This window comes from Natator depressus, chromosome 13 (assembly GCF_965152275.1).
Source record: "Natator depressus isolate rNatDep1 chromosome 13, rNatDep2.hap1, whole genome shotgun sequence".
NCBI lineage: Eukaryota > Metazoa > Chordata > Testudines > Cheloniidae > Natator > Natator depressus.
Genome location: NC_134246.1, coordinates 16688355 through 16716294, shown reverse-complemented (window position 1 = coordinate 16716294; position 27940 = coordinate 16688355). Strand labels below are relative to the sequence as shown.

Below are 27940 nucleotides of genomic sequence, written 5' to 3'. Positions count from 1 at the left end.
TTAGGCCGCCGTCGCGGCGCTGGGGCTGCTTTGCGGAAGTGCACTGGCGGGCGGCTGGCCGGTGGAAGATGGCGGGGGTGGAGAGCAGCTCCCGGTACCCGGAGGGATCGGCGCTTCAGGACCCGCTGTCCCGCTTCACCTGCCCCGTTTGCTTGGAGGTGTTTGAGAGCCCGGTGCGGGCCCCCTGCGGACACGTGTGAGCGGACCCCCGGGGATGGCCTGGCGCGGGACGGGGGGAGGGTCTGGCACCCAGCGGGGGGCTCCGTGATGGCAGGAGTTGGGGCAGTGGCGGGGATCCATGGGGAACGGGGGCCCAGAGTAAGGGGGGGCCTAGGCGCGGGCACTTGGAGGCTTCTGGAGGGGGTTAGGAGGGAGCTGTTCTCAGTGCAGGGCCGCCCGTGCCCCCTAATCGCCCCCGCCCTGGGGAGAGGGTCTGAGCCCTGCCGGGGAAAAGGGCCTGTTAACGGTGTAAGATCCCCGTGAAAAGCTTTCCTTGGGCTTTAACCCTCCCCCTGGAGCCTGTTAACCCGTACGGGGCAGCGGGGCCCAAAGCCACCGGTCATTTAGTTGAGGGGGAGCTTTGCCTGAGTAAGGATTGAGAGACTGGGCCCTTAGTGGGATCGCTTTCGAGTAGCTGGCAGAAAATCCGGCGGCCCAAATGGACAGCCGCGAGTGCGGGGAGTTCCGAAGGCTAGAAAAGGCTGGAGAACCAGCGGGCAGATTCCTGGAAACGATACCTGGGAGGGAATAGAAACCGAAGCAGTTTCGTTGTAGGTAGTGTGCGCTGGCGAAGGGGAAGTGTTGAATTGATTAAGAAAGAGGTTCGGCCTTTTTCTTTTCGGGTATATGAACTAATCTGCTGTGAAGTGGTGTGAGTCTTGTATGGAAACACTAAATAAAATGTGGGTGATATGAGCGAAGGATAGAAGGGCTATGAGTGGGTTACTGACGGGATGGGTGGGGTACGCAGAAATAAGATCTCTGGCTGTGACTAAAGTGAAACTTAATTACAGTTCTGTCTGTGCTGGGACAAAATGCTCTCCCTTCCAGTAAAATTCACAGGAGACGGCCCCTAAGAAGAAATATGCCCTCAGGTTAGACCTGCCTAAGGTTAACCACAATCTGTTTACATACCTTTAAACACGGTTTTCCTTTTCTACACTAGGGGGAAAGTTGTGGTCAGAACTGTCAGTTAAAATGTTCTAGTTAATGTTTTCTAACATGAGATTTTCTTAGCTGAAATGTACTGTAGGCTTTATGGCAGGGGTTCTCAAACTGGGGGTCAGGACCCCTCATGGGGTCATGAGGTTATTACTTGGGGGGGGGGTCGCAAGCTGTCAGTCTCCACCCCAAACCCCGCTTTGCCTCCTGCATTTATAATGGTGTTAAGTACATTTAAAAAGTGTTTTTAATTTATAAGGGGGGTCGCACTCAGAGGCTTGCTATGTGAAAGGGGGCACCAGTACAGAAGTCTGAGAACCACTGCTTTATGGGGTCAAAGAGGGGAAGGAACAATGTACATCCCCTTGGAGTTCTGGGGTCTGAAGAAAAGGGCTTTGCAGAGGTAGCTGAACCCCCTTCTTTCTCTGCATGCAACTAAGGGGAGTAGTTGGGCCATTTTTTACAAGTCACATTTCAGATTACTATCACTGAAAGATCAAAAGAATAATTTTTCAGTTTGTTTACTTTGTGTTTGACAGCACTTTGTTTAGTCAGCTTCACTCTATAATCATTGGTTTGTGTGGGGTTTTGTGTTGGAAACAGTGAAGAGAAATGCTGAAAAGAGGAAAATGTGGCATAAACCACAAATTGGCAAGAGCATTCAGGGACATGACTTGAAATTGCTTTTAAATTGACTAGATTTACAGTGATTTGACTGTCCCTTAGCATATCAACAGGTTGCTGTTTGTCAGTGGATGTTGTCACTTGTGATTTGTCTTTCCTGTAGGGTAGGTCTGTGAGTATTTTTAATTGGAACAGTGCAAACATGTTGTGGAACATGCATTTTTACAAATCATATTTCTCCCATATTAGCTTTTGCACTCCATGCCTGCAGGAATGTCTGAAGCCTATTCAACCAGTTTGTGGAGTCTGCCGCAGTACCCTGTCTCCTGGCAGTAGAGCTCTGGACCTGGAAAAGCAAATTGAAATGACAGAAACCACTTGTGATGGCTGCAATAAAAAAGTATGAAAGCATGAAAAAAGGAAGTACATATATGGCTGAAATAGGCAAACAGCAAACATGGAAATACCATAGTTGCACATCAGCTTTCTAGGAAACAAACTTTAATTGTGATAAATAATCCACGTGGACTGCATGTAGGGTTACATTAAAAGATTTCCTTTTCCCTTGCCCCTGCCTGCTGTTTTTTCATGAGGAGGTGGGTTTCAAGTAGAAATATACAGTTAACATGAAGCTGAAGATGCAACAGGCTACTGAACTACATGCACTTCTGCGGGGGTAAATTCTGTTCTCTAAATACAGTACAAAGTGAAAACTGTGTTTTTTGAAGCAGACAAATTGGGTTCTTAATGAAAATTTTCTAATAAAGAAAGGTGTAACAGAATTTTATTTACTGTGTTTGGGGTAGTCACTTAAGACAAAACGGTCTACGGTTAGTATTTTCTATAGATGTGAAATTCTGTGTATGAAAAATACTTTAATACATTTTATTTCTAATGATAGGGAAGTAACTAGTACTTCATGTGAACAATGCAGTTTAGGAATTATTGGACACCAGGTAGGGTTGCCAGTTTTGTTTGGACATATGCCTGGAAGTTTCATCACATGATATAGTCTTAAAGATTAATCTTTAATTCCTGGAGATTCCAGGACAATCGTGGAGGATTGGCAACCCTAACACTGGGTGGTGGGTCCTGTAAATAATAATAAACACCAATGAACTTTTGTTACTTTGTTATGTGGCACAAAGAGTGAAACTTCTACAGTTAATGTAGTCCTACATCTAAATACTAAGTTAATTTCCTCAAGGTGAATCAAAGATTAAGCATTTAAAACTATTTAAGGGACACTGTCATGTTAAGTATACTTTTTCTATCTGTGGTTACTAAAAGTTCCCTCCCTATTAAATACAATTTGATTATTTTTTTTTTTTTAGTTTCTCATTTTTATGCTGTTTGCTTTTTGTATTTAATTTAGCTTAAGAATGTGTAACAGCCCAGTGACTTTCACTTCTGTTTCTGGTTGGTTTCGTTTTTGTGCCCTGATGTTAGATTAGCATCCTACTGAACTAAAGTAATTCCCAATCTCTCTCTCTTGGCCCAGTGACTGTTCTACTGTCTAAATATTTAAACAGTTGTTGGACACAAAGAGAGAATGGGAACTACTCTCTAGTCTGGTGGTGCAGGCATCCACCTGTGAGTTGGGAGATCCCAGGTACAGTCCTGCTGCTCCAATCACTCATTATTTATCAATAGCGGAGCAACTTTGACAGGAGAGATTGAGGGAGCCCTACCTCAGAATACCCCATAGCTCAGTGGTTAGAGTGTCCTCCTAAGAGGTGGGGGGACTGCTGTTCAATCCTTTCTTCTTCTCTGGCAGAGAGGGGGAATTAAACCTGGGTTTCCCACATGCCAGGCAAGTGATTTAGCCACTGGGCTAAAAGCTATCAGGCAGGTGGGCAGCAGCAGTACTAAGACTGCCGAATGCCTGTCTTCCCCTCATTTATGGGCCCCTATTGGGCTTTGGTGGGAGATGGGTGTCCAGACACCTAGAGGGAGGCAGCAGTGTACATGTCCTCAAGCAGAAACATAGGTGCTGAGGGAACTTTCCTTCTGAAAAATTTAGGTGCTTACAGAGATTTGTAGTTTTATGTATTGCAGTAGAGCCAAAACTGGGACTTAGGTGCCTAAACACCTTTGTGGATCCCACCCTTCATAACTAATGTTTAAATATCTTTGCTCTTCACTTGATGATGCAGCTATTGGTATGTCTCACTGGTGTCAAGACCACACTTAAAACCATTTTCTTATTAGCATTAATAGAGACGCTAGTGGTTTAACCTGGGTAAATATGTTAACCAGAACAACATAGCTAGCTGGACTTCGATTACTAAAGTTCTGTTTAGGAAAGAACCTTTGTCCTCTGCATTTCTTTGGCACTGTTAACATATCCCTAGCATAATACTCTGTGGGGTAGATATCAGAGTATATCATCTGACCAGTAGCCTACTTCCACTTGATCCTGCTGTTGCAGGGAATAGTGAAAGGAAGATCTAGAAAACTGACTCAGTACAAAACAGATGTAGTAGTTTTCTGCATCTAAAGAAAATATAAAATAAGAATTACAATGGTCAGGTAAACAAGTAGTCTGCTGTCCTGGGCAATAAAATGCATTGTGTCATTAACAGAAGTGTTATAGCTTCACTAACCTATAGCTTCTATTTATAGCTCTCTAATCTGTTCTGCCCCATGTGCCAAAACATTTGGCTTTCGCTACTTCAGTCTCGTCTGAACATGAAGCTTCTTCCTATAGCAGATTGTTTCTAGATTCCACTGTTTATTTGCAATCCTTTTTTGAATTTTTAATTGAAAATAACCTTGCCTGTTAACTGCCTGCCTCTCTGTCACTTACCTAGATGTACCTCTCAAAGATGCGTAGTCATGCAGCTTCTTGTTCAAAATACCAGAATTATATAATGGAAGGCGTTAAAGCTGTAACTAAAGAACCACCTCGTAACACCAGGTGACTATGCCTCTTGAAACATTCCTTTTTCAGATTGGTTAGAGGGATGCTGTTGGGTAACTGATGTCCAAAACTAAGGTTTTGAACGGTAGTGGTTTTAATTAACTTGGAAAAGTTTTTTCTTTTCTTTGTTTGGTTTTAAACATTCCAGTGCATTGCACCTGTGTGCCAGCAAGTGAGATTGAAAGCAATACAATTATTTTGCACAATATTTACTTTAATCCTCTGATACTGATGTTAACGAGGCCCTAATCCTGCAATTGAGTGCACAGGCATGCTGCTCCATTGACTTAAATTGCCCAAGCAGACTATTGCAGGATCAGGTCCTAGGTAAGGGAAGTAAGGAAATGACTGCACTGCTCTATTAATCTGCAGTGTAGCATATCTAGCACTTAATTGTGTGCTTTATTAAAGTGTTGCAAAATATAATGAAGAAAGCAACTTGAGGAATAGTGTCTGTATACTTAGATATATCTAATATTTGTAGATGCTGAAGAATAAGTGTTGTATAAAAGCTAATTGTATTAAGAATTGTGTTGTTTAAGATGTCATCTGGTAACTAATAAAGAAAGCAGGTTCTTAAATTCAGTTTGCTTGCATAATGTACACTAAGGGTTTAATTTCCGAGTAGTCTGTATTTGAAGTATCCTCTGTCAAGTGACCTTGAATAGCCAGACACACGCTGGATTTTAATTCACCTTTCTATTATATAATTTTTATTTATTATTTATTTTACAGGAATGTTCCAAATCGTTTTACCTTTCCTTGTCCTTACTGCAGTGAGAAAAACTTTGATCAGGAAGGACTAGTTGAACATTGCAAAAAATACCACAGCATGGATGCAAAACAAGTGGTAATATTTACAGTATCAAACTCAGTACAACAGTTTTGAGGAGGAAATCTGGTTATTTGGTCTTAATGGTAAATCTCTTGGAAACTACAGAATCAGGGACCTTACACGCACACACGAGCATTTACTTGACTTTAAGCATTTGGGTACTTCTGTTGACTCCAGTGGGACTACTTATGCAAATAAAATTAAATACCTGCATATTTGTTTGCAGGATTGGGGCCTAGCTGTTAAAAATCTGAAGTTGGGTGTGACACGGTCATGGGTGCACCCACTTTGAGCCATTCTTTCATATTTTAATTTTTTTCAAAGTATTACAGCCTCAAAATAACCCCAAGCAGTAGTAATTTAAAAAACCAAACATCTGGAATAAAATACCAATTTAGATAATGTCAAAAACACACTTTTTTTGAGGTGGGCGGGGGGGAGCCTGAGTCAGACAAACTGTCTTAAAGACGTTAAGGTGTCTTGGAATTAACAAGTATTAACATATGCCTATACTGCAGCTTGTAAAAACTCAGTTTAAAAAAGAAAAGTAATCTTAAACTGCCTGCACCTGCAGATTATTCAAAATGGCTCATGTAGAATGAAGTTTTATCATTAGATCCTCTCTATACCAGAGGTGGGCAAACTACGGCCCATGGGACCATCCTGCCCGGCCCCTGAGTCTCCGGCCTCTCCCCTGCTGTCTACACCCCCCACAGTCTCGCCACACCACCAGAGCTCTGGCCTGCTGCTCCTACCTGGTCTAAACCATTCCCTACATACTTAGTGAAAGAGTAGATCACTAATCTGTTATGTTAAAAATGTCTTGTAATTGATAAACTCTATCTGCAGGTATGGCAGGAAGTAGAGCAGAAACTGCAAAACTTACAGAAGTTCAGCTCTAAGAATTAATAGCGCTTTCCTTTGTGCCAAGGGTGGCTCTGGTATCTTCAGGAAATGCCTCAAGTTTCTTAATTTAGAAAGGAATATTTCTTTTTCCATGCAGACATCTGTAAGGGGATAATAGGGGAGGAAATACTTTTTTATTCTTGAAAAACGGAGGATGAAATACTTCTACAAAACAAGGAACTTTATTCAATATTCTAACTGTTAGTACACAGAGGCAGCTCAAAATTAGGAGTTAAATTCAGAAACCTAAAATCTGAATCAAGAGTTCAATGAGGAACCAAATATTCTAGTGTTGGCAAAATGTTCTAAATTTGTTTCCTGTGACACGAGTGTCTTATGAGGTTGTGTTTATAATCGCCACAAGCCTATCAAATCATTTTTTCCTTTCATTTTTTACCATTCTTTGTTTTTTAAATCAGCTATTTGGGGGTGGGGGCACATGACTGGATTTCAAGAGGCAAACCTAGATTCCAAGGACTGTTGTAATAAGAATGGTCTCCAAAGAAGTCTTTGGTTCTGAGGACATTCCCCATGAACTCAAATATAAATGCAATTCAGTATTCAGGTAAAATTTGTTTTCATGGCTTTTTCTCTAAGGTTTGCCCAATTTGTGCCTCCATGCCATGGGGAGATCCAAATTACAGGAGTGCTAACTTCATGGAACATCTTCAGCGGCGACATCAGTTTTCCTATGATACTTTTGTGGTATGTAATGAGTGCGCACTGTTAAAATCTGTTTCTCTTGTAATATCTGTTGTGACTTGGATTAGGTTTTTGAAGGTAGAAATGCCACTAATAGCTGTTTTAGGATATTCCTTAATCTTGGGATATAGCAAAATGACGACTGTTAGTTTTTTTTCAACTGCTTCTGTGAAATCTGTTCCATCTTGATGCAATCCTGATGGGGGCAACTCACCTAGTTGTTTTATGAGGTAGACAAATCGTGTTAGGTAGCTTGTGCATGGGCATTTGTTTTTTTTAAGTACCTACACTTTCTGAATGTTCTCATTAGTATCCTTGTTCAATTGTTAAGAAGTCAAGTTTCTAATGCACGCTGCCTCTTTTGTCTTTAGGATTATGATGCTGATGAAGATGACATGATGGCACAGGTTTTACTACGTTCCTTAAGGGATCAGTGAACTAAGTGGGAGATAAACTGTATGATACCAACCTTCCATTAGAGGAAAATGCACAGCATCCCTGACACCTGTCCCTTCTCACCCCAAGATGATCTCCGACATCTGAAAATAAATATGGAAGATTTTTGAAGAACTGCAGTTTCTTGGCTCCAGTACCTGATCTATCCATACATTACTATGGATCTTGTCTATGTTAGTGGTCTCTTTGCTGCTGCTCATCGACTTCCGGGTAGTTCTCTTGCTTCCTTCACTCCTAAAGGCTTGACTACACTTGAAACACTACAGCGGCATGCTGCGCTGCTGTAGCGCTTCAGTGAAGATGCTGCCAACACCAGCAGGAGGGGTTCTCCGGTCCATGTAGGTAATCCACCTCTCCGAGAGGCCGTAGCTAGATCAACAGAAGAGTTCCTCCATCAACCTAGTGTTGTCTATACTGAGGGTTAGGTCAGCTTAACAAAATCACTGGGAGGTGTGCATTTTTCACATCCCTGAGCGACGGAGTTGGATTGAGCTAACTTTTTAGCGTAGACCAGGCCTTACACCTGGTCTGTGCTTAAAACTTGTACTGGTGTGGCTATGTCAGTTAGAGGTGCGAAGAAACCCACACCCCTGATGGACATAGCTATGTCTACAAAACTCCCAGCTATGTCAGCAAAACTCTTATGCTGACATAAGAGTGCTTCTCTTGGCATAGAGGTGGTGGTGGTGTTCCTAAACTGGCAGAAAAACTTTGTTGATGTACACTGCATCTCCACTAGCGGTCTATGCTGGTAAAGGCTCTGTAGTGTAGACACACAGCTTAAGTTTAGCCAGTTGTCTCCACATTACTGCTGCCTGCTCTCATTTTCCTTCCCCTGTTCCTGTATCCTTCTGTTCTCTATGTTCCTTTCTGATTTCCTCAGGTCCCGTAAACACTCTAAAGCTTCAAGAAGGAATGGCCTAAATTGACTGTTGAAGACTATCAAAAAAAAAAAAACAAACAACAAAAAAAAACCACTTGAAAATATATACTTCCTAATGTTGATTGAGCATTGGAAGCCATTTTTGGTGAATGGAAACTCTGGTTTTGGATGCAACTGTCAGAAATTTGGTTTGCATTTTAAGATTACCTAATACAACTATGGATTACACTTTCTTTAACAGGGTTTATAATGCTGGTAGTCAGCCTAAAGGCTATACTTAATACATTGTAATAAGTAATAAAATATTACTAATACATTGCCTAAATAATGAGTCTTTAAATTATACACTAACAATTCTGTGCACCTGCATAAGAAACTGGTTCACCATATTTATTTAGTTCAGCAGCTGCATGTTACATACTAGCATAAATTTATAAACAACTGTATTCTGGTGACAAATTTCTAGCCTAGAAAGTACAACTCTGTATTAAAAAGATAGTTCTTACTATTTTTTAAAAAACCACGATGTATTTTTCTTTGTGATACGTCTAGTATTAATCAATCTTATGTGCTGTCTCGACATTTTATTTTTTTATGTCTTTGGCATTGATTTTCTACAGTTTGAACCATTAAGCATTAAATGCAGCCTTTCACTGACAGAGGAATTCAAAAGCAAAACACTTAACTTTTACCTCTGCTTTGTTTTTTAAACTATAAAATGTTCCTATACATTTTCGGTTGTCCTGTACCTCAGGACAACCTGAGAGTAACAAATTGGATTAATAATATGTAGTGTTTATACCCACTCTCTGTATACTTTACAATTCTAACAATGGTTTGAACACCTGAGCTTCATTTAAATTAGATTTTCTGGTGTCTTCTGAAAGATGTGATTTTTTTAAACAGGTGAAGCTGTACTTAGAATATGGTCTTCATGTAATTTGTATATACAGATATAGTTTTATGGCTGACAGGTGGAAAGCCAGGACACACAACTCAGATATGTGGTACACAAAGGTACGGTGCATTCCATTTAAAATGTGTGACTGTAACATGCAAATCATAGTTTCTGTAATTAGTATTTCATATGCAGTGACACACTTGATTTATGATGTCCCTTCTGTTAATAGGTCAAGTGTAACACTCCACCACTTCCCCATACCCATGGAGCCAAAAGCTTCATTACTTATGTCTGTTGGGGGTGAGCTTCAATCTGATATGAAAGAAGACTAAAGCTGATTGTTATGTCTAATGGTAACTATTGCACTAACAACTTCATTGTCTGAAACTGAAGTAAAACTGCACCAGGGTCTATGCTTTCAGAATTGACTGGATTTGCATACCTAACTTCAGCACACAGTTATAATTACTTGCACAAATTAGGCACCTAAATGCTTGTGCAATTCAGAACATGCAATTCTGAAAACTAGGGCCCAGAGTGTGTTTTATTGATGCATACCCCAGGGAATTATTTTTCTATAATTATATGTAGTTTAATCATCTTTAGAGTCTTCGTCAGCTGGCTGTAACTTTAAGACCATGTATTGGTGACAACAGAATTCAGACATGTCATCTAATGACCTCTACTAGTGTGGTGGTTTATGTTCAAGTGGCTCACTATTAATTCCATTAGTGGCCAGCAGTTGATATTACCTTACTAGAAAATGCTTTTTGTTTTAACTTTTTTTTTAATTGGTAAATTAGCACCTAGAAGCTTCAAATTACTGGGGTCCCATCCTTAGCTAAGCCTCCCATCTCTACTGGGTCTTTCACTCCCTTTTTTGACCTGTTCTAAGTAGTGGCTTAAAGAGTTCCAGGTAAAATGGTTTGTTTGATGTTTGGCCTCATCCACACAGGCTGGGCAAGCTAAGTTTAAACCATTTTAAATTGAACTTGGTTTTAATATGACTTTGCTAATTTGGAACAGACCAGTAATCTGCTTGACTTGTGTGTTGAATTTTGAAGAGTTTCATACAGTGCTATGAAAATATAAACTACTATGTATTTTGATACTCTGCTCAGCAGAGATGTTAACATCTTTAACACTTTTCGGTGGAGGTTTCTAATATTGAATTATAGAATTTCTAGGTTCTGGCTAGAACCCAAAGTCTTGTAATACACTGACTGATTCCAGATTTCTGCTAGTATTTAAGTGCACTTCCATGTAATTCCGATAAAATGTTTCAGAAAGCATCTAAGCAATGAAATTGTCTTGTTCTGGCTTTTGAAGACCAGGTATAAATAAATTTCATATAATTTATAAAATGTTATCTTTATGTAAACTTCTGCAACTTCCCCATGGTTCCATATTGTTCTCTCAGCTCCTCCCTGAGGGAAAGCTGTGGCTGGCTCCATAACACATCACTGGGTCCAATAGAAATGCATGGATGCAAATACAAGAGACTACAGCTCAGTCTATGCAGAGATATTTTGTGTAGGTTTTTAACATTGGCAGCAGCTATGCTGATTCTAAATGTTTTAAATGCAAGTGTAGACTGGACAACTTTTTAAAACCAATTCAGGTAAGCGTGGTTCAGACCGAGCTGGAAGTAACTCTTATCTGGGTTTTGTTTGGTGTATATTAGCTCTTAACACTGGTGCAGCTGCACTTGATACTAAAGGTGTGTACTAAGTTTTCTAGGGTAGACCAGGCCAAGTTGGTGTAGGAGGACCTTCCCATGGATCTTTATCTTATTCTGTAGCATTTGAGCATTCCTAGTTTGTAGTTCTTCTGGCTGTAAAGAATAACGTGAATGCTTTTGTGTTGTCTTGAGTCTAGAGCTAGACAGGCTAAAGTGTGAGCTTTGTGTCCCCTTCCCTCTTTCAGTGAGATGGACTCTGAAGTCTAATTCAGTTTAATTGCTCACATTAACAGTGTAGCAACATGGCCTGGTCATATCCTCACTCTTCTTTTAGTTGAAAGGATATTCTACATCAAATCAGACTGTCAGTTTATTGTCAGAGGGGTTGGGTGTGGGTTTCAAATTCAGGAGAGGTGAAAAGCTGAGAGCAAGAAATAGTTTGGGTGCTTATGGAAAAATAGATGACCAACACTCTTCTAGTTTTGCATTTCAGCAGATAAATAGGAAATTGAACAATGCCCGGGCACCTGTTAACCTTAGAATAGCAGGACTTACAGGCATATGAGATACGTAATAACTCAAACTCTAATCAATACTTAATGTCACAAGTTGAGCAGTAATGTGAAATATGGTGTGCACAACTCAAACTTCAGTTCTTTACAAGTATTAAGAACTATGGCAAAATATCTTTAAAATACCCATGCCTGCTCCTTTAGCAGATAAACAGAGATAAAATACAGATTGTGTTTTATCAGTACTTAATTACTCAAAGTAACCAATCCCTAGATGCTCACTTTACAGTGAGGTTGGGTTGGTGCTTTGTATAAACTTTGTTTATCCAGAGTGGTAGCCATGTTAGTCTGTATCAGCAAACAATGACGAGTCTTTGTGGCACCTTAGAGACTAACAAATTTATTTGGGCAGATAAATTTGTTAGTCTCTAAGATGCCACAGGGACTCCTCATTTTTGTTCATCCAGCATTCAGAAACTCTGTATTAAAGATGGGCTTAGCCAACAAATGCTAGTTGGATTTCTTAACCAGGTGCAGTGTTTTCTGAACGAGTGTGAAGTACTCTGCCAGAGCATCTTTCAACTCATTGTCAGCAGCTGTGCTTGAGGCCATAGCATATCCAATGTGCTCCTTGTTGGTGTTTATAGTTCCAAAATAGGACAGATTAGATTAAGTCCCGGTTTCTAGGACTGAGATAGCATTAAAGAGGAGACTTAGCAAGAAAGGATGTCATGCAGTTAAGCAGGGGGGAGGGTGTTTTTGTTTTGAAGTAAAGTTTATCCTCAAATCAGATGAGGAGATCTAATAGATTTGCTCAACCTCCACCTTGTCAATTAGCGATGAAGGGTGACACCAACAATCCATGTCTTAAACACATTCAGCCTCGCTTCATTACAATGAATCCCAGTGATGACATGTTAAAAATCTCAAACAACTTTCCATGTGACGGATGCCTGTGATATACAGTACTAATGAAATGTATCCTGGATTCAAATTTCTCCTGAGTTACAAAGGCACTAGGCCTCTGACTATCTAAGGTACTCATCTGGCCCCTATCACTGCAGTATTTGAGTGCCTCACAATCTTCAGTGTATTTATCCTTACAATTCCCTGTGAGGTAGGGAAGTACTATCTTCCCATTCTGTAGAATCGGGAATCTGAGGCTCAGCGGGTGTATCTCCACTGCACTAAAAGACTGGTGGCTGGTCCAGGTCAGCAGACTTGGGCTCATGGGGCGCAGACTGTGGGGCTATAAAATTGCAGTGTAGACATTCGGGTGTGGGATGGAGCCTGGCCTGAGACCCCCTCATGAGGGGGAGGGTCCCAGAGCCCAGGCTGCATCCCAAATGTCTACATTGCAATTTTATAATGCTGCAAGTCTGTGTCAGCCGAATGGTCCAGCTACAGCTGTGCCAATTGTCTTATCACAATGTAGACAGGCTAAGTGACTTGCCCACGGTCACATAAGAAATCTGTGGTGGAGTAGGGAATTGAAGCCAGGTCTCAAGTTCTAGGCTAATGTCCAGCCACTGGACCATCCTTCCTCTACAAAGGGTGAGCTTGGTTGTGCTGCTGGGCTATTCTCTGCCATTCACCCTGTCTGGACAGTGAGTAAAAAAGCAGAAGGTCCTCTCTGAAAACCACATAGCTTCTGTTTGAGCTTGTGTTGCCATCCAACTCTTTTTGGATAATGTCTCTCACAGCATCTCTCTCATTCCTTACCCTCCACCCCCTACTTCACAGCTGAACTGAGATAAATAACTTGTTTTCTCTTCCCTCCTTGAGGGTTAGAAAAGGGAAGAAAGTTGGGGGATGTGAAGAGCGGGAGACATGCAGCCTCCGTTCTGGCTGGTAGTACCTGCTGAGAAAGGTATTTATCCTTCCACTACAACAACTGCACTCCTGTTACCAATGGGGGAATTTCTTAAATTATTTCACTGGGGTAGAAAAGGCCTTTGGAAAGCTGCTCACTACTACCATCCATTGTCTTTAGCAATAGTTTGACTATCTACAGTCAGTTATGCCACCTTCTGCCCAGATTCAGCTGCATCCATGGCTGCTAACTCTCCCTTAAACATTTATATCCCCTGAAGTCAACTTCACTGCAAGGCCAGTTGTCAAAAGCCAGAAATGTAGTCCTGCCCTATCCCATAGCCAAACTCAAGTCTGGAACTAGCCTTCCACTTCCCAGGCCTTGTCTGACATAGGAGAAAATGTGCTTTGTGGGGGGAGGAGGAGGAGGTCACTCAGGATGGCTCTACCTTACCTCAGCTGAAAACCCCACTTACACCAATGTGGACAGTTTTAAATTGCCTTGATTTTGGCAGGTCAATTATAGCTTCCTCAGCCATGGGTCTGTTGGGGGACCTTTGCTTTATGACTAGATAGCTAGAGTTCACCTCAGCCAGCTACAGTGAAATAAAACTACACTTGGCCTTGTCTACAGTAGGGTTTTACAACCTGTTAGTAATCTCATTGTAAAAAATTCTTTCCTTGTGTAGATGTGGACCTCGTTAAGCCGTGTTGAGTTAATTTGAATAGGAAAGAATCGCCCTTTTTCCTCCTTGTCTAGACAAGGCCTAAGGCTGCATATGGAGAAAGTATCTTCTGCGTGCCCTACTGCAGTGCTGGCAACTACAAAGGAAGTGACTGCAAGCAAGGGAAGTTGGGTAGCAGCACTTAAAGGAGCCATTTGTCCATCTGCAGTGGTGGATGGAGCCAAATTGCTACTTTTTAAAACAAAAACACCTTTCATCGGAAAGAGCTGTAGGTTACCTGCTGTCCCAATCAATGCTCAGGACAGCATGGAAGAGGAGCAAGAAGGGATAAAAAAAGTGACAATGGATGAGATCCACTAAGGTGCTTACGTCCCATTTTCAGCCACTGCTGTGATCCACAAATCTGCTCAGCTGCCTAAAGTCTGTAGGGGTCTACATTCAATCAACGCCTAAGTTTTTGCAGTAAAAGTTCCCTTGGTGCTTGTTTCTGCCTCAGAGCTCGTGCACTGCTGCCTTGCAGTAGGGGCCTGGGCTTGGGTCCCTAAGTCCTATGGTGAGTCATAAACTGGGGAAGATAGGCATTCAGGTGCCTAAGCTCTGGGCAGTGCGAATCGACAGGGCATGTTCAGAGACTGCCTACACAATGGATGCAAATTCACATGCAGAACTCAAACAGCCTGGGGGCAGGAGGGAAGGCAGAGGAGGATATCCCTTTAACTGTTAGCTTAGTGGGTAGGGTACTCACCCAGGATGCGGGAGACCCTGATTCAAATCCCCCGCTCTGATGAGAAGAGGTTTGAACAGGAATCTGTTCCATCTCCGGTGAGGCTAGGGAATATTCTGAGGTGGGGCTTCTTCAATCTCTCCCACAGAAGTTGTTCCACTTTAATTAAAAAGAAAAGGAAGACCTGTGGCACCTTAGAGACTAACAAATTTATTTGAGCATTTATTTATTAGTCTCTAAGGTGCCACAATCCTCCTCTTCTTTTGGCGGATACAGAATAACACAGCTGCTACTCTGAAACCTGTCACTTTAATTAAGTAATTGAATATTATTTGAGCCAGAGAAAGTTCAAGGGTAGGGCATTCACTTGAGAGGTGGCAGAGCCCTGTTCAAGCCCCTTCTCATCAGGCAGGGCAGGGACTTGAACAGGAGAGGGGGAAGTCCCCCACATCCTGGATGTGTACCCTAACCAGTGGGTTAAAGGTTATAAGGGAGGTCTCTGCTAGGTGGTTGGGTGCCTACATGTTAAGGCCATAGGCCAGTCTTTCTGCAGTTCATGAATCACTAGCAGAGATAGGGGTGCCTCCCAATAGCTGGGATTTAGGTGCTGAACTCAAAGTGGGTTAAGCACACAACCCTCTCCTCAGCACCTCTTGTTGGCTCGCTGGCTAGCATGCTGGCTTTGTGGATCATGATCAATCACAGATCCCACAATGTACTCAGATGTTCAATACTTTGCAGCTGATTATACCCTACACCCACCTCTTTTTCATACTAATTTTAAGACAGTTACCGGGATCTTCTTTGTGAGGAAAAAAAGAGCAACTCTTTGCTGTGTTGAGGTGGTCATGTCTGGAGATTTAGCCCCATGACTCCAATTAACATTAATTGTAATTTCATGGTTAAATCCCCATGTTTTGCAGTGATTGTCCCTAAATTCCTTTTTCATAATGATCTTTTCTATTACATGGAAAATCACATCACAAAGAAGCTATAATGGCCTCTAAACAGCAGAGGGAGTCCTTGCATTTTTGGGAAACTAGGTGCAGCATCTGTTTTGACCAATGTGAACTGAAGCCATATATACATTGCAGGCAGCCAGTCTTGTGGGCCTCTTCTCTGTCAGCTGTCATCAAACCCCCTTCTTTAGAGTATTCCTTAGACTCGTCCTCCAGTGTTTGTTATAATGGTACCATGTCCTACAGAGTTGCAAAGCTGGGTCAAATCATGCATCTAAATAAAAAGTCTATCAGTCTAACGTGAAAGTTGCCTCAGTGAAGTATTAGAACTTGCTTTTTGTTAGGGGAAAGTTCCACTTACAGCTCCGGCCTCTCAGCACATGGGAGTAACTAAGATTTTTGCTTTACAACAGGATATTTTAAATGGCCTCCTATTGGGCAGAGAATTTAAAAATGAGAAAATCCTAAGTAGATAATCTAGCTCATCCCCTGGCTGGCGCTGGATTTCTCCCTGTGCTTTATTAACATGACTAGCATTTCAGAGCTGAGGGAGAAGAGGCTGCTCACTTCTTAAAAGGAAACCACTTAAGACGGGGTGGGATCTGAGTTACCCAGGAAAGAATTTTCTGTAGTATCTGGCTGGTGAATCTTGCCCATATGCTCAGGGTTTAGCTGATCGCCTTATTTGGGGTCGGGAAGGAATTTTCCTCCAGGGCAGATTGGAAGAGGCCCTGGAGGTTTTTTGCCTTCCTCTGTAGCATGGGGCACGGGTCACTTGCTGGAGGATTCTCTGCTCCTTGAAGTCTTTAAACCACGATTTGAGGACTTCAATAGCTCAGACATAGGTGAGAGGTTTTTCGCAGGAGTGGGTGGGTGAAATTCTGTGGCCTGCGTTGTGCAGGAGGTCAGACTAGATGATCATAATGGTCCCTTCTGACCTTAGTATCTATGAATCTAAGTGGGTACTGGTAACAAAGTCCCCCAAAAAGGGCAGGCTATCAGCACTACCCACCCAATAGGTGCAACGAGCAAGTGATGGGCAACCCTGAGCCTTGGAGGCTATTAGGACAACAAGGGAGCAACAGAAAATAAACACAGGTGATCCACCCAAGGATGTTTTTGCACCTCTTAGATTTCTGCACACCATCAGGCAACAGCGCGGATCTTGCCTGGGTGACTTGCATTCTGCAGACTCCGCACAGACCTTCAATTATAATTCTCTCCAAAAGCTATTTGACTTCAGGACAGTCAGTCCAGGGATGAATTTAGCCCAATGTTTTTTGCCGCCTTCTCCTTTTGTTTGTGGAGGGCCCAAACCATTACCCATGTGCCCAAGGGCAAACCACTCCTCCAGCTGAAGTCAACACACCCAAATGAAAGGAGTGACTGCTGCTCTGCTCATTCGCTTTGGCCCGCATCCTAGCAGAAAGCAAGCTCTGTAGAACAGCAAAAGGCTAGTGCTGGATGCAGAAGACAGATGATCTACTGTGCCATTAAGGGATTCTCATCATGTTCTTTCCCCTTCCTTCCTCCCTCAGCCATTACAAGACTGAAGCCAACAAGTTCTGTTGGAACCAACAGGAACTTAAGGCTTTTATAGCAGATGGCTGGACCGGTGCTGTCAAGTTTTACAGTAAAGGGAAAATTTAACTAATTTGAAAGGGCCGAGGGTCAGTGAAAGGCAGGAGCAAAAACTTTGGCTGAGCCCTTTAAAGAGAAAAATAATTCTTCTCTATTGTGCCAGGAAAATGGCAATTCTCACTCTCCTTTGGCAAACTGGCTATGTTTGCCACCCTCCCAATAACCCCTGCCTAGTGGCGAGCTGAAACATCTATGGTGTGGCCATAAACCCCTCAAGCTGGAAGTCAGTACCCACTTGCATTAAAGCTCCAAGTGGCGATGATTCAAATAATCATCTCATGGGGGTGGGGAACTGACCACTCTTGTATATGGGGGCGGGGAAAGAGGGACCCCAATTAATTTTGAGCTCACATTAAAGATCTGTGCATTCTGAACGGCCCCAGTGTTTCGTCGCCGATTCTTACCCTCCAGGAAAGAAAGAAACCCAAACCAAACCGATCACATTAGATCAGAGCAGGTGCTCCTCATCCCCACCTCGGGGTGCCTGGGTAAGGCCTGTCCCCTGCTACAGCTCACCCAGCTCCCTGTTTCAACTTGCCGACAGCAGCCAAGGTACGCACTTTTGGAAGCCAGGAACCCTCTCGGGGCTTTGTTCACGACAGATGGGGAATAACAGGGGTCTGCACGTTTCCTGTAAGAAAACAGAATATTCCTAACTCTCGGCGGGTTGCAAAGCTCCCTTTCCAAGCGCGCCCGAAGCGATGCCGGGTTGGAGTCCGCAGCCGGAGTGAGACAATCGTCCCGCCGGAGGTGTGAACTGCCCCAGTTCGTCTCCACGGGGCGTTGGAGGGACACCATCAAATTTAACACCTTCCTGTCTGGGAAGTTTTTGCCTACTGCTGTGACAAGTAACACTCACCCTTCCTGTAGAGGAACAACCTCAGGGAGCGGGAGAAATCGCTTCCTCTGGTAGCGCATTTGGCAGCGTTTTCCGTAGGGCAGTTTCACAGGTTTCCCCGTGGGTGTAGTTTCTCCCGTTGCTTGCGGGAGTCTTTTCAGGGGTACACGAAAAAGGGGAGAAACTTAAAACAACAACACGGGGGACACTTCAATCGTAAAATTAAAACTGACAGCAAACGGCAGGAGGAACTCAGAGGCAGGGCTACCACCCAAATCTACCTTTAGCTGGCTTTCAATCGGCTGAGGTTGGCTGGTGCCTGAGGGTAACCTGTCAACACTGCCAACTGTTGCCTTGCTGATGGTTTTAGCTGCACCGTCAGTCTGCTCTGGGCTCATTAGGACAGCCTGGGCCGGGTTTGGGTTGGATCCCCTCGTTTCACTTCCTAATCGGACCCCCTGCTCCTACAATCCCGAGCAACGGAGTCTGCCAGCCGTTGCATGGCGCTGTGCTTGCTACTAGGCAGGTTTTCCTTTGGCTCGTTAGAGGATTCCTCGTTAGGGAGAAACACTGAAACACAGGGAGTGCTGGCCCAGCACGTGTTCCATTCACCACTGTTGTCAATGGGAACCTCCCTACTGACTTCAATGGGAGCTGAATCTGGCGGCTAGATACACTGATTGAATCAACCGTTACAGTCCATGGACAGACGCCAGTTGACTTCAACAGGTTTTTGTTTTGGTTGGTTTCTATCAGGCCCCTAATGCCCTGGCTAGACAGACAGCTAGGAAGAAATGTATTCATCAGGAGCAATCAGCAGGATTTACCAGCTGTTTTCTGGTTTAAACTCACTTTTCAAGTTTTTCTTCAACTAAAATACCTCAGCACTCTGAGGACATCTCTGTGCCTGCTAAACTTATCCCTGCTAATAACTGCCCCTTCCTTATAGTCAGTGCTGCCTGCCTCAAGCAGGATTCGTGTCTCATGAAATGGAGATGCCTTTGAAATTCATTCGCCGTGCACCTGAGCAGAGGTCAGACTTTTCCTACTTTCATGGGTATTTGCATCTGGGATTTCAGTGTGGGGGAGAGCCAGGAGGATAGGATCTGAACTCAGGGGGAGTGGGTCGGTATTTAAACGGAGGGGAAAGAGAATAGTGCGGGCTGGTGGGTGTGTTGTCCGTCACATGCCTAGATCCATTAAAGAGCCTCTTTATTTCCAAGAAAGCGTGAATTTTAGTAAAACTACATGGTAGAGCCTTTGGGGGTCGTCCTCTCCTCCCCCTCCCGCGTCTAAGTGGCACATTTGAGCTGCAATTCCATTTTCCAATTCCTCTGCTGGCTAGAGGAGCATGGGGTTGACAAGATTACACATGGCTGATATAATTAAAGGTACACAATTACACTATGCCTAACTTGATTTCTGAAATGATTTTCTTTACAATGGAGTTTGCCTTAGACGTTAAGTAGATCACCTGTATCTCTGCCTTGAGGCAATGTTGGTCTGTGTGTCTGATACCTCCTCGCATATCATCACGTTTGTGTGTTTAGTTTTAATGCAGCCACATCACCTTGGTACCAGCCAACTGTATTTTGATTTTTAGATTTCCTCGGACAAAAACCTTGATACGTTTTACACAGACTTCATTTCCCGCCGAGAAACAACCTCCAGCCACTTTTCTAAATCACGCACCTATTATAAATTCCTCCTTGGATCATTTAAACAGTTTTATAACTAATTTGAGCTCTTCAAACCACCCCTTCAGTCAATAGCGCCTCACTTTATGACCTATGGAAATGTCTCCACCTCCTCTAACTTCTCCTAATTGTGTCAATTTTGACTCACTCCAGCACAATGGGAGTTACCAACTTGAAAGGGCAGTGATCTGGGCCCGATCCAAATCCCATTGAAATCAATGGGAAACGGCAGTGGGAGTCTTGTCCCTGCTTTTAAAGAAGAGGAAGGCTCAATAGGTATTAACTTTTATGGGAGTTTGTTCTGAGTTAGAATTGCAGTTTAGCGCGCTTTTGTTGTGCCTGCAGGTACACACGTATTTTTAAAAGCAATGGAACACACAGTGATCAGTTTCGTTGAGGGGGGACCCTGCTGCTCCTGTCCATATTTTAAGGAGTTCCCAGCTACAGCCATAAGAGTAGTGAATCATTACTGTACTAATAACAACGTGATTTTTGCGTCCTCTAATTTTATTCCAGATTTTTAAAATAATCTGCGTTGCAGGTTTTCATTCTATCTCCCTCTATTCAAAACCAGGCAAGAAATTATTAAATGCAGTAGTCCAATACATGAAGAGTAGAGAGTGGCTAGGGGTGTTATCCCAACAGAGCAGGCCCAGAGTTGTGTCTAGGTTTTTCTGTCTCTCCACCATTTGGGTAACGTTATTAGTCAAGCCATGTGTATACTAGAAAAACTGCATCGATTTATCCATATACATTTAAAATCAGTCTAGTTAAACCAGAGCAAACGCCAAATGTAGATTAATTTAAAGCCAATGTAGACACACTTAAATGGGTTTAACTCTTGCTTAAATCGGGTTAGTTTAATAGGAAACTGTTTAATCAGAGAGGAGCGGGTGTCTTAAATTCAGGGCTGTCCCGGTGACATATGGGTTTGGGGCATTAAAAAAATTATCCCAGTGTAAACTGTAACAACTCTTCCCTGTTACTGATTATTCCTCTCCCCTCCCCACACCCCGATTTTTAAACCCTTTGAATTTGAACCCTTTCAAAATAGCAGCTCATCATGAAACTTGTCTCCCGCAGTAGCAAGGAGAATAAATCCTGACTTATTCGGATCTGAATACAGTTTTCCTTAAATACCTGCAGAGGGCGATGCTGACCCAATTTGGAAAGAGCTGGGGGAGCCTCTGTTCCACGTGGTAGTAGTGCATTTGTTTGAAAAAATGAATTAGGTCAACAACTAAAATCGAATCAATTCAAGGCGTTTGCTCTTGTCCTAAACTGGGCCTGGCGCACAGAACCTTGTCTGGAGCAATGAAATAGACAGAAGATGTGTGAGAGCAGGTTCTTTGATGATGGCTTTTCACTTTAATTTCTTCCACCCTGTAAACTCCCATTTTAGTGCCTTTTAGTCTAGCTCGTTTTTAGTGTCTTGCCTGTCCCACTTTCCCCCGTGCTTGATGATGGGCAGATACTAATCTAGCAGCTCCCCAGCTTGCTTCCAGGCCTCCTCACAGACATCTGTACCAACAGGCCAAATTATCCTCCTGGGGCTGGGATCTAGGCTGGGCTGAGCCCTCTTCAATCCCCCCCTTGCCCAGGGCTTCCCTGGCCCGCACCTGCTGTCCCTGGAATGCGGAGGGCGCAGGTGGCATCTGGTTGACACGTGTGGGCTTGCAGCCTGGGAGAGGAAGCAAAGTTCACCAAAGAGACAGGAGTTGTCTTGAAATCTGTGCTAATGCCTCCCTTTGTGGCAGCTCTTTAAAGGCATGTGCTGCTTTGGGGACCTAAACACCCAGCTGGACCTCAGCACGAGCATATTAGCTTGCGCAAGTCTCCCCAGAGAAACCCCTTCTTTCGGAGAAATCCTCAAAAGCTGGACCCAAACTGGACCTCACTCGGTGTGTTCTGTGAGAGAGGTCCCAGCTATAGGGGCTGGGCCTAGGGAATTGGTTCTGCTTCTGGTGGAGGGAAGAGCCAGCAGTGATGTTCAAGTGCGGTCTGGATTGAAACTTCCCCAAAGTCTGTCCATGGCAGCGCTTGGACTGTGTCCCGAGCCAGCACAGGGATCAGAGGCGGAGAACATGTCTGTGTATTGCTTGAAACCTGAGAATATACGTGCTAAAGGGTGAAATGGACAGCAATAAAAGGAGCCTCCTTGGGCACCGCAGCCGGACTCTATGCATTTCCCACCTAGTGCTTCCCCACTGAATTCTGGTGCCTTTGCAAAGGCGCCTCTGACCGGTATCTCGGGGCCCCTACTTGCTCTTCTCTGTGCCCCACACGTCTCGGGGGGGCTCTTGCCAGCCCCGCACAATGGGACTCGGCGCAGCCGGTCAGCTGGATGGGTTTGCCCGTGCAGGCTGCAGTGCGCGCAGAGAGGGGCTGGCCGGGTCTCTGTGCGGAAGCCTCACCTGGTCCTGGCCCAGCGCCCTGGGGCGCCGGGAGCTCTGGCCGTGCTGGGACTGCGGTGCTGGGGGAGGAGACGCTGCACCTACCGGACCCCAGAACGGCGGAGACCTCCCCGCCGCCGGCCATTGGCTGCCAAGTGACAAGGGGGCGTGTCCGTCTCGCCCCCTCCCGGGCCCATATTAGCCGCCGCGCGCTGGTGGGCTGCTGAGGTTGGTTGCGGCAGCCGGGGGACTGGCCGGCGGGGGCGGAGGAGTTTCGGGCTAGCGTCCCTTGAAGGCCCGGGTAGCTGGGGAGAGCGAGCGAGCGAGCGAGCGGAGACGCGCCTGGCCGCAAGATGCCGCGCTCCTTTCTGGTGAAGAAGCATTTCTCGGCCAGCAAGAAACCCAACTACAGCGAGTTGGAGAGTCAGACCGGTAAGTGTCCCTGCCGCGGGGGCTGCAGGGGGGGCGCTGCGGCTTGGGCACGGGGATGGAGGGGGGCGCTGGGGGCTGGACACGGGGACTGGAGCTGCAGGGAGATGCTGGGGGCTGGGCACGAGGATGGAGGGCGGGCTGGGCACGGGGATGGGGGGAGCTAGGCACGGGGGCAGGGATTGGCAGGGGAGCTGGTCAAGGGGCAGGAGTGGAAGGGGAGCTGGGCACGGAGGCTGGAGGTGGAGGGCGGCGTGCTGGGGGCTGGGCACGGGGATAGGAGCTGGGCACGGGGGCAGGGGTTGGAAGGGGAGCTGGGCACGGAGGCTGGAGGTGGAGGGCGGCGTGCTGGGGGCTGGGCACGGGGGCAGGGGTTGGAAGGGGAGCTGGGCACGGAGGCTGGAGGTGGAGGGCGGCGTGCTGGGGGCTGGGCACGGGGATAGGAGCTGGGCATGGGGGCAGGGATTGGAAGGGGAGCTGGGCAAGGGGCAGAGGTGGAAGGGGAGCTGGGCACGGGGATAGGAGCTGGGCACGGGGGCAGGGGTTGGAAGGGGAGCTGGGCACGGAGGCTGGAGGTGGAGGGCGGCGTGCTGGGGGCTGGGCACGGGGATAGGAGCTGGGCACGGGGGCAGGGATTGGAAGGGGAACTGGGCACGGGGACAGGAGCTGCAGGGAGTCGCTGGGGACGGGATGTGGGGCCGGAAAAGGGCACTGTCCGCACTGTGACTTCGCCAGGCTGGTGCGCCCCGGGCACGGGAAGCCGCGCGTGTTGTGTCCAGGGCGCCACCCACGTGCGAACACCGCGGGCTTGAGCAGAGGCAGGGGAGCCGCCGGCCTGGGGCTGCGTTGTCCGCCCCGGGGTCTCCCGGAGGGAGCCCGGCATGTGGCTGCTGGCCCCGGGAGGTTCTGGCTGGGCGCGCTGCGGGGGCAGCGCACCTGCATCGCAGCCTGAGTCACCGGTGCCCATCGCCCAGCCTGCGCCCCGGGTTAGAGACGCCGCCCCCATGACCCGCTGGTGGGGTCGCGCTGCAGAGTAACGCCCCGCTCTGCGTACGGCACCTGCGATCGGAGCGTGGCCTTGCCAGGAGCTCTGGGCCCCCACGGCAGCCCCGGGGAGCGGAGGGGCCCCGCCGTGCGCTTTCTCTGCGCGGTTCGCGCTGCTGGGGCCCGATTCTGCCCCCAACCCCATCGAGTTCAGTTAGCGGTCCCGGGATCAGGCCCCTCCCCAGCCTCGCGCTCCCAGTGTGGCTGCGCACCCTGGGACTGGCTAACCACCGCCCGCTCTGCTTCTTTCCAGTGATCGTGTCGCCCTTTCTGTACGAGAAGTGCCCCCTGTCCCTCATCCCCCAGCCGGAGGTCCTGAGCCCGGGGGCCTACTACCCCCCGCTTGTGTGGGACACGGGGCTGCTCTCCAACTTCTTCACCTCGGAGACGGAATACAAGACATGCGCCGCTTCCCCCAGCCCAGAGTCCAAGCCCCTAGACCTGACCTCCCTGTCCAGCGAGGAGGATGAAGGCAAGACCTCTGACCCGCCCAGCCCGGCCTCTTCTGCCACCGAGGCCGAGAAATTCCAGTGTAGTCAATGCAACAAGTCCTACTCCACCTTTGCTGGCCTTTCCAAGCACAAACAATTGCACTGTGATTCCCAGACCAGGAAATCTTTTAGCTGCAAGTACTGTGAGAAAGAGTATGTGAGCCTGGGCGCTCTCAAGATGCACATCCGAAGCCATACCCTGCCCTGCGTGTGTAAAATCTGCGGCAAGGCTTTCTCCAGGCCCTGGCTGCTGCAGGGCCACATCCGAACCCACACAGGTAACAGCTGACTCTGGAGTTTCTCCCTTATCTCTTCCTGCTCCTGCCTCAACCCCCAGGCCTGCAGCCTGAAGCGAAGCAACAGTTTTATATCTTATCTGGGGGAGATAAGGGCTCTCTGTAAAATGGCCTTTAAATACCTTTCTGGTAAAATCAGGGGGCAGATTCGTAGTGGGTGTAAAATCAGGGTAACTCCATTCCGTTCAAATTGCACCTCTTGAGGATCTGAGCCCAGGTGTTCTGAAGAGCGCACAGAGTTCATGTTGAAAGCTTGAGCAAAGATGCACTTTCAGTGACAGTTCTGTGGTTTGGGTGTGTTCTCACCCTTCTGTTAAATGTCTTACCTATGAAAGACCACTCCTGCTCTTCTCTGCCCCTCTTCCTTCCCGCATGCTTTTTTAGCTCCTGGAGTAAAGTTCACATTATAATCTGCAGTCTTTCCTTCTGTCTAGTGTCAGGGTTGTGGACACGGGGGGGAACTTGACCACCTTGATATGAACACTGGCCTGTTATCCAGCATCTCTTTAATTCTCCAGGCATATGAATCCCTCATGAATCAAGGAGGATAAGCTTAGTTCCAACACAAAAGCATCATTTCAAACCTCACTGATTTTCATTGTTTGGCTAATGGTACTATTGAGCAGGGAGTTGGGGACACTGAAGGCTCATGGTCTGTGTAGGCAGGTGCTTTAATGTAGCAATGCTGTTAGCCTGGTGCACCTGTTACTGTAATGCCCCAGGCAAAGCAACAGACTTGCAGCTGCCAGCCTGTTGAGGCTTTTAGCTTTTAATCCAAGAAGTATCACATTTACAATGCATCTCCTTCAGCATCCTTTGTGCTTGCCACAGGGATAGTTTAATTGTTACTTGGCGCTGATTTCACACCCTCTTAAAGTACTAAAGATGTTGTTTGAAGGAAGCTAGAAAGACTTAATTGTGCTTTCTAAATTGAGCAGGCACATTTCTTTCTCCAGCCTTTCTGCCAGGAATTCACCCTGCTTAGGCTTTTCAACACTGGGAGGTGGATGAACAGAAAAGGAAATAGCTATACTCCAGTTTTAGAGTCCTCTGCTTTCAAACACTGCCTGCTGTGACACAATTAATAATACTTATTGTTTCATCATATCACAGTTATGTGCAAACAGTCAGGTTCAAGAGCACCAAACCTTCCCATGAAATATTTGTGTCCTTAATTACTTTGTGAAATCGTGGGGTTTTTACCTTTCTCTGGCTTTACTTTTCATACAATTTCATTTAACTGTTTGGGAATGCTCTTTTTACTACCGAATTCCTAAGTGTAGCATTTTGTCTAAGTGAATCACGCACATACCAATGTACATGCATTTATACAGAGAGATTTATAAATGTCCTTTAAAATCTCAATAATACTCAGCACTTCTTTTCAAAGAGCTTTTAACAAACTTTGCCCATTGAATGGCTCACTCTTTGATATTCTCCATGTGTTGATGCACTGTTTAATTGTGAATGCTTCTCTTTGTTTTATAGGTGAAAAGCCTTTTTCCTGTACACACTGCAATAGGGCCTTTGCTGACCGCTCTAATCTCCGAGCCCACCTGCAGACTCATTCAGATGTAAAGAAGTATCAATGCAAAACCTGCTCCCGGACTTTCTCCCGAATGTCACTACTTCACAAACATGAAGAAACGGGCTGCTCTGGAACTCGCTAAAGGTTCTAAACCCCAAGGACTCTTACATGCAAATACATGTATTGTTACTAGTTTCTATAGGAGGTAGTTTCCTTCATATTGCCATTACAATGTCTATGAAGCCCTGTGTATCCAGTTGCTTTGGGCCTTAAATGATATTTTTACCATGCTCTTCATCTTTATACCTCTGGCGCAATTTAAAGGCCTGATCCTTTTTCCATTGAAGTCAATGGTGAAACTCTAATTGACTTCTGTTACCACAGGATCAGACCCCCTACTGTGATTGACTGTGCCTTATAAAATGAAGGCATGAAGAGTTTCCCTCAACTCCAGCTAAATTCAGTGGATGCAGGATCAGGCTTATTGATATCAATCTGAGTGTTGCTATAGACTTAATAGGTGCCTGTTGGTTGCTGAAGGCACTCAGCACCTTGCAGGATTGCGCCCTAAACCATGACATACAGCTGGTCTGAAATATATATCACAGTTGTGTGTGTTGTTTTGTTTTATTTTTTTAATGAAGGACAAAAGCGAAGTGTTAAACATAAACCCCTTCTTCTCCTTGATTGTGTATATGCGGCCTGCAGAAGGTGTAACTATGCAATAATACAGTATCACATTAGTGCTCAAGCAGCTGCTTCTCCCCCAGCACAATGACAATTTGCAATGCCTACAAGATTAACAATGTCCATAAAAGGCATTGGTAGCCATTTCAAACAAGAATCCTGTTTACAGAGCAGCTATGCACTCAAGCACCTGTTAATATGACTCTTAACAACTGCTTTTCAAGAGAACTGTGACTAATAGCAGGCACTTGTCAGATGATACAATGGTGGCTTGTGCAAAGCACTGGCCATTGACAGGTGTGTGCCAAAAGAGCTATTTATGGTTATTGACAGGTGCCTAGTGAATGCATCTTTCTTTGTACATTGTTTTCACACAATCATAACAGAGTATGTTTACATTTCAAAGGTACACTGGTATTTATATTTTTGTGCCACAATTTTGTACTGATGAAACTTTTATATAATTATATACAGTTTATTGATATTCAATAAAATGGTTAATTTATAATACGGTCTTGTGGCTACTTTTTCTTTTCTTTTTTTTTTTTTTTTTTTTTACCAGTGAATGCACACTTGAAACTGCAAAAAAATATATACAAGGGACCAGACTGTGACTCTCACTCGTGTGCATAGACTCCTTGTCAGATTATGTGTTAGTAACGGCTCACTAATGTGAACAAGGGCTACTCAGTCTGGCTCAAAAGCGGATGACAACACTTTACATTCCTGAAAGGCTCTTATGGGCCTATGTAGCTGAAGGTAAATGGCAACGGTAATCTGACCATAGCACCAGTAGCAGTAATATGTCCTGAATGCCCACGAAAAGGGGTAGGAGGTGGCTGTAACCATGGAGATGTTTTTAGATAAAATTTGTGGTGCAGATGCAAAGAGTCTTTGTTGCAGTAAAATTAGAAAGTGGTGCATTTTGGGAAGTACAGGATATGTCTTAATCACAGACGCAGCTCACCCTGTTAACTTTTCAATTGAGTCAGAGACAGCGGACATGGGAAAGACCTATTAGGTCATCTCCCATCCACCAAACAATGCAAGAATGTTCTTACAGGTTATTTTCTAGTGCTCTTTTCCCAGAAATATCCCAGTCACTTCCCTTGGGACACTATTCAAGGATCT

At 45.2% G+C, this 27940-nt stretch overlaps 2 protein-coding genes across 3 annotated transcripts; both read left to right on the top strand.

The window, feature by feature from the left end:
* The first annotated feature begins 16 nt into the window (after nt 1-16).
* RNF114 (ring finger protein 114) lies at nt 17-10705 on the top strand. 2 transcript variants are annotated; one of them, XM_074970017.1, is made up of 6 exons: nt 17-196; nt 2035-2185; nt 4599-4705; nt 5444-5558; nt 7047-7154; nt 7523-10704. In XM_074970017.1, the coding sequence occupies exons 1-6, from the start codon at nt 69-71 to the stop codon at nt 7586-7588; spliced, it is 675 nt and encodes a 224-aa protein (XP_074826118.1). In that variant the 5' UTR covers nt 17-68; the 3' UTR covers nt 7589-10704. The 2 variants fall into 2 exon arrangements, with proteins under 2 accessions (XP_074826118.1, XP_074826120.1); XM_074970019.1 differs by lacking the exon at nt 17-196 and adding an exon at nt 1500-1564 and having other exon boundaries at nt 7523-10705.
* An 11857-nt stretch (nt 10706-22562) lies between these two features.
* On the top strand, nt 22563-27239 carry SNAI1 (snail family transcriptional repressor 1). The gene is made up of 3 exons (XM_074969602.1): nt 22563-22766; nt 24061-24576; nt 26083-27239. The coding sequence occupies exons 1-3, from the start codon at nt 22688-22690 to the stop codon at nt 26262-26264; spliced, it is 777 nt and encodes a 258-aa protein (XP_074825703.1). The 5' UTR covers nt 22563-22687; the 3' UTR covers nt 26265-27239.
* The last annotated feature ends 701 nt before the right edge of the window (nt 27240-27940 follow it).

Bases quoted from the DNA above. Each gene is read 5' to 3' on its own strand.
- RNF114 (XM_074970017.1), top strand. From the start codon at position 69: ATGGCGGGGGTGGAGAGCAGCTCCCGGTACCCGGAGGGATCGGCGCTT. The intron at 4,706-5,443 runs GTGACTATGCCT...TTTATTTTACAG, and splicing joins GAACCACCTCGTAACACCAG to GAATGTTCCAAATCGTTTTA. The intron at 5,559-7,046 runs GTAATATTTACA...TTTTTCTCTAAG, and splicing joins GCATGGATGCAAAACAAGTG to GTTTGCCCAATTTGTGCCTC.
- SNAI1 (XM_074969602.1), top strand. From the start codon at position 22,688: ATGCCGCGCTCCTTTCTGGTGAAGAAGCATTTCTCGGCCAGCAAGAAA. The intron at 22,767-24,060 runs GTAAGTGTCCCT...GCTTCTTTCCAG, and splicing joins CGAGTTGGAGAGTCAGACCG to TGATCGTGTCGCCCTTTCTG. The intron at 24,577-26,082 runs GTAACAGCTGAC...TTTGTTTTATAG, and splicing joins CCACATCCGAACCCACACAG to GTGAAAAGCCTTTTTCCTGT.